This window comes from Triticum aestivum, chromosome 3D (assembly GCF_018294505.1).
Source record: "Triticum aestivum cultivar Chinese Spring chromosome 3D, IWGSC CS RefSeq v2.1, whole genome shotgun sequence".
NCBI lineage: Eukaryota > Viridiplantae > Streptophyta > Magnoliopsida > Poales > Poaceae > Triticum > Triticum aestivum.
The window spans coordinates 41,121,836-41,134,642 of record NC_057802.1 but is presented as its reverse complement, the minus strand read 5'-3'; the positions used below and the strand labels follow the sequence as shown (position 1 = coordinate 41,134,642).

Sequence of the window (12,807 nt, the reverse complement as noted above, 5' to 3'; positions counted from 1 at the left end):
GGGTCTCCCGGGCCAGGCCGAGGCCGGATGGAGCTGCCATTTTTCATTTTCGTTTTAATAGTTTTTAGGCAGTTTTCTAATAGATTTTCTATGAAATTTTGTTTAGAGTACAGAAAAGTAAAAGAAAATATTCTGAAAAGTAAACAGAAAAGTTTCTGAAAATGAAAATAGAAAATTTTCAGAAAAAGAAATGTTCATGAATTTTACAAAGAAAATAATAAAGTTCATGAATTTCTTATTTGGTCAAAGAAAAGTTTCTATAAAGAATAAAAAGTTCATGAATTTTTATTCATGTTTTTCCGCTGCGTAAACAATTAATAGTGCTCTTTTACAAAGAAAATAAAAGTTTAGATAGAATTATATTTAAAGAGCATATTAAAGTAATTATTGAAATGAAATGATTATGTTATTTTTATGACCAACTTTGTTAATAATATGATCATATTTTATTATTGAAATTAAAAGTGCTCTTTTAAAATTGAATAGAACTAAAGTAACAGATTAAATTGTTGCTTCTCTAATGCATTTTTGAACCAACGGTTAAAATTGCTTAGAGAGTAAAAGAGTACAGAATTGTTTTTGAATAGAATATTGTAAAGTTTCCGTTGCAAAGTAAAAGTTTTATCCTCCAATTAAATTGGAACCAACGGGAAAATTTATTTGGAAGAAATATTCTTAGCAATGTTTTTCCCCTGTGGGTGGAATAAGAGGTAGACAGTTTCTGCTATGACAAAAGAAAAATATTTGTTTTAAAGTTAAAATATGGTATTGTTATTTTCTGACCAACGTTGATGATAACAATGCTATACTTCTACGAGTCTTATGTTCAAAGTTTAAATCTCTAATAAATTTTGCATCAAAGTGATCAATTTTCAAAAAACAGATAAAGATCAAGAAATGCTCTTGAACTAGAGAAATGTATATTTCTTGTTCCCGCTGCAATAAAGTTGATGATGATGATTAATTCTTAGCAAAGTTGTTTAATAGAAATACTATCATCACATTGTTTATGAGTTATATGCATTATTTCCATTTCCGCCCAACGGTGATATGAAATTAATGTAGAAGGATGGTGTTTATTCTATTTCTGCCACAACGGTGATTTAGGATATAAAAGAAAGTTTCAAAAGTTTAATGTGCATTTCTTTTAACCAGACTAACGTAGGTTTATTTTTATGCCCATTATTGTTGATTATTGGCTAAGTTTTCCATGCTTTCATTCGTGAAAGTGAATGGCTGGGTACTTGTGACCCGAAAGATGACCAAGAAAGGTCATAACGTGAGTATGTTCTCTCTAAAGAATGGCATCAAAAGAAAAGAGATAGATCATTGAGAGTCTTGGTTGATGAATGTCTTTCATGTACTCTCTATGAAGAATATTTTTCAGTCAACATGATTTGAGATGAAACAAGCAACATGCGTGTTTAATTTGACCAACGTAGGATCAAGCATGTGTGTCAAAGAGCATTTGGATTTATTCCTGAATTTGATGATTGAATATGCACTCAAAAGAGCCAATTCTGGCATTTATGTTCCCTTACACGGAATTACCCGCATGGTGAGAAAAGATGATTATGATAAAACCCGCATGGCGGGAAAAGTCTGGGAAAATACCTGCGTAACGGGGTAAAGTTGACATAATATTATGTCAAAAATCCCGTACGGCGGGAGAAATTCTGGCAAGAAAAAGATATGATAACTCAGGTGCTTTTAATGTATCCCACTCTGTGAGAAAAGAATGGAGTAGCTGAAAGGTGCAACCGTACACTTATGGATATGGTGCGCAACATGATGAGTTATTCCAACTTGCCATTGGGGTTATGGATGGAGGCGGTTGAAACCACCATTCACATTCTCAATAGAGTACCAAGCAAGTCGGTGCCCAAAACACCGTACAAGCTATGGACAGGAAGGGTGCCCTCCCTACAACACTTCAGGGTGTGGGGGTGCCCTGATGAGGCCAAAATGTTTGATCCAAACATTGCAAAGTTAGATGCCAAAACAGTGAGTCGCCACTTCATTGGCTATCCAGACAGATCAAAAGGGTTTTCGTTTTTACTGCCCAAACAGATATACAAAGTTTGTAGAAATGAGACATGCAGTCTTCTTAGAGGACGAAATGATGAGGGGGAGCTTGGTAGCTCGGAAAATTGATCTTGAGGAGAAGAGGGTGCATGCACCTAATCCGATGATTCAGGGGCCATTTTTCTCACTACCAGTTGCAACTCCACCCATGACAACTATGGGGGTAGACCCGGAACCTGTCCGTCAGGAGCCGACTGAACCCGTCGTTGAGCATGAAAGGGAGGTGCAACAGCAAATTTTAGAAGAAGTGCCAGAAGTTGAGGCACAGAATGTGCCTGAAACTAAGGCCCTTAGAAGGTCTACAAGACCAAGAAAGTCAGCTATTTCTACTGACTTTAAAGTTTATAACACAGAAATGGTTCATATGAAAAAAGACCCCACTTCATATGAAGAAGCCATGAGAAGCCCTCATTCATCGATGTGGATGAAGGCAATGGAAGACGAGATGAAATCGATGAGTTCCAAAGATGTTTGGGACTTAGAGGAAATTCCTAAAGGAGCCAAAACAGTAGGCTGCAAATGGGTCTACAAAATTAAGTATGACTCTAAAGGGAATGTAGAAAAGTATAAAGCACGACTCGTGGCAAAAGGATTTACACAAAGAGAAGGGACAGATTACAATGAGACATTTTCTCGAGTCTCATATAAGGATTCCTTCAGAATCATAATGGCATTAGTTGCTCATTTTGATTTAGAGTTACATCAAATGGATGTAAAGACGGCATTTCTCAACGGGGATTTAAAAGAAAATGTCTACATGAAACAACCCAAAGGTTTTATCATGGAAGGCAAGGAAAATATGGGATGTCGCCTGAAGAAATCCATTTATGGATTAAAGCAAGCCTCTAAACAGTGGTATCTAAAGTTTAGTGAAACAATTAAAAGTTTTGGATTTAAAGAAAATATTGAGGATAATTGCATTTATGCAAAGTTTAAAAATGGGAAATATATTTTCCTAATCTTGTATGTGGATGATATCCTGCTTGCTAGCAGTGATGTTAGTCTACTATAAGAAACAAAGAAGTTCTTATCCTCAAATTTTGACATAACAGATCTTGGTGAAGCGTCATATGTTTTGGGCATAGAAATTCACCGAGATAGGAACAATGGAGTCTTAGGACTATCGCAGAAAGCATATTTAGAAAAAGTTCTTAAAAAGTATAATATGCATGCGGTAGTTTTGGAAAATTCCAATGTCCCAAGAACCAGTACGAGATCGATCGAATGAAGGAAGTACCATATGCTTCGGCCGTTGGCAGCTTAGACAAGTGTGCACTCGCCCTGACTTAGCCTTTATCACCGGGGTACTCGGTAGATATCAAGAGAATCCAGGCATAGAGCACTAGAAGATGGTAAAGAAAGCATTGCGTTATGCGCAAGGTACGAAGGACTACATGCTAATATACAGGAGAAGTGATTCCCTAGAGATAAAAGGGTATTCAGACGCAGATTTTGCGGGGGACAGAGATGATAGAAAATCCACGTCAGGATACGTCTTCACTCTCGTTGGGGGAGCTATTTCGTGGAAAAGCTCCAAACAGTCAATAGTTGCATCATCCACGATGTATGCAGAATTCATAGCATGCTTCGAAGCCACGGGGCATGCGATATGGCTAAAGAAGTTTGTACCCGACTTGAAAGTGGTAGATTGTATTCACAAACCACTAAAGATGTACTGTGATAACCAGCCTGCAGTATTCTATGCTCACAACAACAAGTCGAGTAATGCTGCCAAAACAATAAAGATAAGGTATTATGTTGTGAAAGATAAAATCCAGGATCAAACTATAAGTCTCGAGCATATAAGGACAAAAGATATGCTTGCGGATCCGCTAGCGAAAGGCTTACCACCCAATGTGTTCAAGGAACACTTAGCCGGCATGGGTTTAAGGAAAAGCCTTATGATTCCTGGATAGGCCCAAAAGGAACAAAATTTGTTTCTGAACATAACGTATGTTGTAGCTGTATGATTCTATCGGCAATTAAGCTGTGACGATGAAACATGCTCTATGTACCAATATGTGATGAAACAAATAAACTAGAAAGTATAAAGTTAAAAGTAAAGTTGAGACCAAGGGGGAGAATGTTAGGTTGATCTCTCTCCCGTTAGAACCCAACGGGTCGAACGGGCCCCTGACTCGCACCCTGATCGGGGGCGCGCAACCAAACCATGCTTGGTGGGCCCCTGTGACATGTGCTATATAAACAGAGATGGGGGCCGGGGCACGACTCAACGAGGTTAATCGCTGCCACAATCCTCACCTACAATCCCTACCGATCTAGGGTTAGCGCGGTGCTCACAGGAAGCTCCACACCACCGCCACCATCTCACTGCCATCACCGCCGCCACAACATAGCTCCACACCACCGTCACCATCTCACTGCCATCACCGCCGCCACAACATCACCATGGCTGCTGGTTCGAGCCCGCAAGGCCAGGCAGAAGGTAGGTTTACCGAAGAATCTAACCTATCCGATCCAAAGCGATCTAACATTATGATCTAGGCGGGGGTATTGTGAGACTTCCTCGCCATCAACATCGGCTCTCCTGTTGCTGCCAACACAATTTGCTTGCCTCCCAATGCCATAACCTGCTCTTGCTTTACGAAAATCATGGACGGTGCACCAAAGCTTGCTACGAATTGTTGGCATTGGGACCGTGCACACGTCACTCATAGACGAGTACTTTCGTCTGAGAGCACGCCCACAGAACCGGTAGAGTACTTTCCGGCCATATGTACAGTGTAGTATGAGATACTCGGTTTTGCTGAGAAATACAAAGTACACGAGGTAGAGCCGTAGAGCTAGTTGGATAGATTCCTTATGGAAAATCCCTAGCATCTACCAAGACAGCCTAAGAGCATCTCCAGCCGGCCCCCAAGAAGCCCCCCAGGAGCATTTTTTTCAGCGCCGGCAGATAAAAATCATCCCAGCCACGACCCCCACGACCTCACTTTTCGCCGGTTTTCGCAAAAAAACAGAGCCGGCGAGCCCAGCCCACACCCAGGCTATCGGGGGGCAGCTGGGGGCACCGGCGCTTTTGTTTAAGCGGCGCGATTGGCCCACGTCAGCCACCCATCCCCCTCTCTCTCCTCTCCTCTCTCCTCTCTTTTCTCTTTCCTTCTGCCCCACGCACACACACCGAGCCGCATGCACTCCAAGCTGCACGGGGAGGCGCCGTGGCCGGAGCTCGCCCGCACCCTCCTGTCCGGGGCGGAGCTGCGCGTGGTCGGGGCGGAGCTCGCCGGCGCTTTTCTGCATTGGCCGAGGCGGAGCTCGCCCGCGCCCTCCTGTGCGTGGCCGGGGCAGAGCTCGCGTGCGCCAACGCGTCCTGCTCGCCGAGGTTGGAAGGGGCGTCCTGCTGCCCTCGCTGGCGTCCGCCGCCTCCCCGCACCATGGTCTCGTCTCCAGCCGTCGCGCCCGCCCCCGCGCCGCTCCTCTGCACCGCGCCCGATGCGGCCCCCGCCCCGCAACTCGCTCGCCGGTCGTGGCCCGCAGTTGCCTCGCGTCGGCGTATCCCGGCCGCTCGCCCCATGCGAGCCCGCGTGCTTCCCTCGTCGCCCCGCTCATCGCATTGACCGTGTCGTGGCCGGCCACCGAGCCGCGCGCGCGCTCACCACTGGCCGGCGTCCCCAAGCAGGAGCAGGAGCAAGAGCACCATCCCCGCGAGCGCCTTCGACGGTGCCGAGGAAGCCCAACGCCCACCTCTGCCTGCTCGCGCTCCCGCTGGCCGGCGTGGCGGACGGGCCGGCGCCGGAGATGCCGTGGCGGAAGGAGGAGGAGTAGGCGGCGGCGGAGGCGTAGCAGAAGGAGTGGCCGAGCGCGTCGTCCCTGCAGCGTTCGTCGTGCTCACCGCCCTCGGCCCCAGCTACACGGGGGGCGCAACGAGTGGAAGAAATTTCACCCCCATGCCAAATTTTTCGCCGGCAGCCCCCCAAGTGGCGAAAAAAGGGCCTCCTGGGGGGCTCAACGGCTGGAGATGCTATAAGTACCTAACCGCATCTCCCATCCCTTCTCCGGCCAACGGCACCATGGTGTATGAAAGGAGAGGGACCAGGGAACTCCTGGCGACTCTGAAAGGAGGGAGGAGAGTGGAATTTCCGAAAATTCATGTCATGGAATTTTCTGGTGTGGTGGATTAAATATTTTGTCAAATTTTTTAATTATTTTGAGAATTACTTCGTGGCAGATTGTAAATAAGTTCAGCAACCCCAAACCAATGAGCTAAATAAAATAGAAATGAGAATTACAACTAGACACCTGGCAACGGCACGCGGAGGACAGCGCGCAACACGAGTCCATTCTTCCGCCTTGTAGTGACGCCGAAGGCCTCGGTCATGTCAAACCCTGCAGGATCATCCAGCCCCGGCGCCTCCCAGTCGAAGTGCAGCAGCAGACTAGCAAGCGCGAGCTCCACGTTGGCGAGTCCAAATGCCAAGCCAGGGCAAATTCTCCTCCCGGAACCGAACGGCAGGAGCTCAAAATCCGCTCCCCTGAAATCCACCTCCGACTTCTCGAATCGCTCCGGTCGGAACTCCTCCGGCACATCGGGCCAGTACCGCTCGTCGCGGCTGAGCGCCCAGGCGTTCACTAGCACCTGTGTGCCCTGCGGCACGTCGTATCCAAGTACACGACAACCCGCCTCTTCCCTGCACTCTCGGGGGAGCAGCAGCGGCAGCGGCGTGTGCAGTCGGAGCGTCTCCCGGATCACGAGCTGCAGGTACGGGACGAGGTTGGCGAGCTGCTCCTCGACCACTGTGCCGCCCGCCCCGAAAGCTTGGCGAACCTCCGTTGTGACCCGATGCATCACCTTCGGGTTCTTCACCAGCTCCGCCATGATCCACTCAAGTGTTGTGGATGACGTCTCGCTGCCCGCGGCAAAGATGTCCTGCATTCATATTTTTTCTGAGTTGACAAATCAACTATGCTGTCCGTTGACTCTGACTAAAATTGATCAGTGACGGAAGTGGTTGAGTTCGTTGACTCCGAGTAAACCATCAAGCTCATACAGAAATCTTCTACTCCAGCCACCACATTAATTCATGGAAGTGGAGTAGTATTATACTACTAGCTATTTATCTATCTATCTATTTACTAACTGGAGGCATCTTCCCAGCCACCACATTAATTCTAGGAGCAAATAGATCTAAGCCGTCAATTCTAAATAAAAGGAAATTTCAGTGACTCAGATTATATGTGAGCTGGTCATAAGTGTCTAGACTATGCTACGCTACCACTCCGAACAACAAACAGGAGTCTCCAAATAGATTAGGCAGTAGAAGTGTTTTAATGATTGGAAAGCTACATATCAATTGCAGAAGAGAACCACACAAACGCTAACCGGTTGAACCGTCATGTTGATGAGCGTCTCATTGGCAGTTACCCAACAAAAGGTGAGGCGTTGAGGAGACTCATGCGAGGAGTTGACAGCAAGTATCATACTAATACTATATATGCCCTTAATTTTGCCATATAAGTAGGAAAGGCTAATTATAGGCTTTTTGTTAGCTAGCTGGATAAGCTAGTTATAAGCTTTTGTCATATACGTGATAAATTTTAAGGAAGCAATAACAGGCTTCTGTTTCTAGTTAACATATTTCATCGACAAAACATAAAGGAAGAGCCAACAAATACAAATAATTTCTTTAGATGTAATAAGGTTAGCCTATCAAAGCGTCATATATTTTGGAATGGGGGTAGTATGTGGCATGAATACTCGTGTGTGTACTGAACAAAATATTGCGATAAATTAAATTTAATGTTTATGATCAAGCAAAAATGAATGTCCTGATTAACACCCACCAGAACACTTGCCACGATAGAATCCCCAATTAGTAGTAAATAAAGCATCTAGAAATATGAAATAAATAAACAAATAAAATCAATATCATATACTCCCTTCGTTTCTAAATGTAAGACATTTTAGAGATTTCAGTACAAACTACTTACGGATATATACAGACATATTTTAGAGTGTAGATTCACTAATTTCGCTCCATATGTAGTCCATATTAGAATCTCTAAAAGGGCTCAAATTTAGGAATGGAGGGAGTATCAAATATGTGATAAATTCCAAGGAACCAATAATAGATTCTCTTTCTAGAAAATGTAAAAGATTTTTATTGTAAAAAGAAAAAAAAACAGAAAACAAGTACAAATCGTCTCTTTTAATGTGACTGTATAACTTGACAATTTCTGGATTGGAAGATCCAGACCCTTGAGTCGCTCCGCCCAGGAGTGACACCGGTGGCTCCCCAACCAATCGTCGTCGATGCTCCGCCACTATCTGTCCACCCGCCCCGCCGCTGCCAGAAGATGCGACTAGGCTAAGCCCGTTGCGCGGACAACGGAGGCGAGGCTTTCTCTCCTCATAGTGGTGTGGGTCAAAGTTTTGCTCGGTAGTGGTGGTTCTCCTTGTAGTGGCAGTACAGCGTGGTGGTCGTATGGGCGGGGTCGGGGGGTGCATCATTTGGGCACGGTGGTGCGACACACAACTACGTTCGGCAGTGGTCGCGGATGCGGGCATAATATGGGCCCGTGACTTGGGTGCGTGGTGGTGGTTGGCAACCGTCTGTTGAGGTGCATGGGGGCTGCAGGTGGTCCGAGGTAGTTAGTATCGTGGTCTTAAATCAGATCGGAGCTCTAATGGTATGGTCACAAATCGTAGAATTTTAACAATAGAAATTTTAGAAATGTAGATTCTACTAACCAAATCATAGAATCATAGGGTTAGTTTGGATCGTAGAATCGTACAATAGAATCGTGATTCTGACTACCCTTGGTAGGCGGTGTCGACTTCTTCCAATGGTGGTTGCGCAGTGGTTGTCCGAGCCAGTGCTTGTCGCGGTCGGTGCACATGGTTGACCTTTGGTGGTGGCTTGTGCTGCTGGGGGTGGCAACGTGGCTCATGGAGGAGGTGTTCGCAGCGGTGTTTGGCGTCTTACTAGGGATTATGAGGTGGCATGGGACGGCGCTTTCTGGGCAGTGGCAGCGGCGAAAATCCTCTTCCTCCGGCAACGTGACTACCACTTGTGGCTGTTGTAGGATGGTTCTGAGCTGTGGATCTAGGGTCCCACTCAGATTCGTTATCGGCGTCTTGTGGCGTGCCACAATGAGAGAAAAGGGGCCTTAGGGGTGGGGCTCGTGCTCTGGTGGTCTGTGCATACCTCACATGGTGGAGTCCTCACGGGTGTGTTCTGGCTTTGGCGAGGCTAGTATCCTTGGTGTTGTCACATGTGATGCGGAGGAGAGGCATCGGGTGGTGGTTCGCCCTTTCTTGTACTTCGCGTGGTCTGCCATTGCCACTTCGTTCGTGCTTAGGCTAGTTTGGAGTACGCTAGAGGCCTATCCTCCTCCTAAGAGGCTTGTCGAGGTGGAATGTGTATGGGCTTTGGACATATGCTTTGGCTGGTTCGTATCGGCGGCGGAGGCGTCCACATGCATCTATTTCCTTCTTGAAAACCTTGTCGAGGATTTTATCCTGATACTAGATCATTGTTGGCTGTAGCTAGCTAGGTTTCCGGCTGTGGGGGCAGGCGGATCCCCTCCACATGGTTTGGTGGGATGGTGGGGTGGTGGAGTATGGAGTACTTGGACGAAGCATTGTGCCGGTGCCATTGGCGCCCACGGCCAGCATTTCCTTCTTGAAGGCGTTCCAAAGAGCTTCTTCTCCTCTACCTCAGGTCTTTTTGGCCCTTGATCGTTGGTTTGGGATTGATTGTGGTGTCTAGATTCGTTAGGGATTTCTTATTTTGTGTGTGTGATTATCCCATAATCAACCATGTTTGTGTGGTTTAGGGCCTAGTTTTTCCTAGAAACCAGGTTAACTCTCTTCTTCTTAACGAAATCATAGGAACACACTCTCCTCTGACGATGTTCCATAAAAAAATGTACTAGCATAGGGATCATGAATATCTCACATCCACGCTGACAGAATTTCATGAATAGATTCAATGATGATCATCAAGCAAAAATGGGTGTACTCATGACATCCGTAACAAAAACATTTTATGTTCGTACTAATACATGATTTTGTTCATAATAAATACTACTATTACATATATATGAATTAGTCCTGAAAATATATAATCCAAAACGAGGATCCTAAGAAATTCATAGATGCTGTGGAGTGTATATACGGTCAACATTTCTGCAAAATTATAACCAAGATCCGTCATGTTTCCGTTTGAAAAAGGACACAAACCATATACGCACTGAATCCCCTCAATAGTCAATACACATGCATGCATGCTTCATAAATTTGCTACTCCTACACGAGTTTACTATTCAGAAGTTGCTTGGACATGACACAACTAGATTATCGTGCTCTAAGCACAAACTGACTGGAGTAGTTTAATTTGTTCCCTCCTAGGGCTAACAAGAAAAGGCTTTTTGAAGTTTAAAATAATTTATGAAAATGTTTTACTAAGTCAACCCTACGTCATTTTTTTTAACATTAGTCAACCCTACGTCTCTATGATTAAACACTGAAACTCGCGAGAAAGGGATTGATGATTGATCATAGTATTAAACAAGTAGTGTTTCTCAAAAAATACATTAGTAAGCATAACTGAGATTGCTTACGAAGATGACGGCTTTAAGAGAGTCCATGTCTAGGCCGCTGCCGCCGTCTTTCTGTATCCTCAGGAGCACATCGATAAGGTCCTGATCGTCGTCTCCAACACCGTCCATCCTCTCCAGGTGCTCGACGATGATGCCGTCGAGGATCCCGAATACGGCGTCACGGCACTCCTCGGCACGGCGAACGGCGCCGCTGGCCCAAACGAGGAGCCGCGATGACGGCCACAAGTCGGCCAGGTTGAACCCCCTGCCAAGCTCGTTGGCGCGGTCGACCTCCCGGAGGAACACATCCCGGTCCCTACAGCGGTCCCCCATCACGGCGCGCACCGTGCTGTCCGCCACCATTGCCGACAGCCGCGCGCGCATGTCGACCTCTTCCCCGCCGGCAGCGATGGCGCGGAGCATGGCGGCGACCTCCTGCTCCCGGATAGCACCGAAGGAGAGGACTCGGCGGGCCGTGAGGAGCTCGGTCACGGCGATCCGGCGCATCATTCGCCAGTGGTCGCCATAGGGGGCGAAGATGATGTCCCGCCCGCCGTTTGTGAGCACGCGCACGGTGGAGCTCAGGGGCCGTGAGGCGAACGCAGCGTCGTGGGTCTTCATCACTTCGCGCGCACCGGAGCGGGAGGAGACGACGAGCGTGGGCACCTCGCCGAGGTGGAGCAGCATCACGGGCCACCCGTACCGCCGCGCTATGTCGCGCAAGGCACGGTGCGGGAGCTGCCCGGCGATGTGGTGCAGACTGCCGATCACCGGCAACGTCCACGGCCCCGGCGGTTGGCCCATTGTTTTGTTTTGTGCTAGCTGCAAATGTGATTGTCGCTTTGGCTCGTATATATATAGTACTAGTACCAATATTCCCGGCATCGAGACAATAAAGCTGCCATGCTGCTGCTTAATTTCCTTTTTTCGTTGATGTTTCAGTTTTTCCTTTGGGACAATACATAACACAACTTCATCTAGGAATTGGAAATTAACAAGTATTGGAAAATCCAGTGCACCCCATTTACTTATTAAGATTGTTTATTATAGATATTATGTTGATCCTTCGTAAACTATCTTAATTTTACTTCTATATCTCTAAATTCAAAAGGGGTGTGCTACACGTCCGCCGGCTGATCTTTTTTAAAAATCAGCCGGGTCGCGAGCCATTAGATCGTGTGGCCAAGCGGCGTTCTTTAATTTTGCAATAGAGGTAATACTTCAGAAACTTTTACACCAAAGGTTGTGTTGTAGAAATGTTTGCAATAGAGGTCATGTTGTAGAAAACTTTTGTAACATAGGTCATGTTGCAAAAAAAAATTGCCTTCGCCTTTTTGCAACATACACTAGTAGAAAAAGGGCCTTTAGTCCCGGTTTCTGGAACCGGGACTAAAGGGTCGTTACTAAAGCCTCCCCTTTTAGTCCCGGTTCTTACACGAACCGGGACTAAAGGCCCTCCACGTGGCCGCTGCCTGGAGAGTCCCGGTTGGTAACAACGACCGGTACTAAAGAAAATTTTATGAATTTTTTTTGAATTTTTTTTTATTTTGAAATTTTTGAATTTTTTTAACCTCTAATCTCTAATCACTCCTCATTACTGCTTAATTTAACCTCTAATCTCTAATCATCCCTCATCATTCTAAATCATCTAACTTTCCGGACGGTCACCCATCCTCTCACTACTCCAGCCTAAGCACGCTTAACTTCCGGATTCTATTCTCCCTCGTTTCCAAGTCTGCACTTGTTGTTTTCCTGACAATAGTAAGATGTCAATCCTATTAACCCTCAGGAATTTAGCTTGAGCATGAAGTCACACAATTCACTGTTTGAGTTTGAAACTATTGTTCTAAAAAACAATAATTATTTAGTAACACTAATATTTCTTGAATAAGTAGTTTGACCATAATTTGACCACAGTTTGACCAGATTTGACCAAAATTAAAAAAAAAACTGAAATAATTATTTAGTAACACTAATATTTCTTGAATAATTAGTTTGACCATTGTTTGACCACAGTTTGACCAGATTTGACCAAAATTCAAAAAACTGAAATAATTATTTAGTAACACTAATATTTTTGAATAATTATTTAGTAGCACTAATACTTTTGAATAAGTAGTTTGACCATAGTTTGACCACAGTTTGACCAGATTTGACCAA

General features: G+C 45.6%; 1 protein-coding gene across 1 annotated transcript; it reads right to left on the bottom strand.

Moving 5' to 3' along the window:
• Positions 1–6,337: 6,337 nt before the first annotated feature.
• On the bottom strand, positions 6,338–11,451 carry LOC123076117 (zealexin A1 synthase-like). Its single transcript, XM_044498529.1, has 2 exons — positions 10,669–11,451; positions 6,338–6,973 (listed from the first exon to the last, which is right to left on the bottom strand). Exons 1-2 carry the CDS (start codon positions 11,449–11,451, stop codon positions 6,338–6,340), a joined length of 1,419 nt encoding a protein of 472 aa, XP_044354464.1.
• Between the last annotated feature and the right edge of the window lie 1,356 nt (positions 11,452–12,807).

What these genes read in the sequence shown, in the direction of transcription:
- LOC123076117 (XM_044498529.1), bottom strand. Translation starts at nt 11,451, where the DNA reads ATGGGCCAACCGCCGGGGCCGTGGACGTTGCCGGTGATCGGCAGTCTG. An exon ending in CTCTTAAAGCCGTCATCTTC is followed by an intron (nt 6,974 to 10,668) that starts GTAAGCAATCTC and finishes ATATGAATGCAG; the next exon opens with GACATCTTTGCCGCGGGCAG.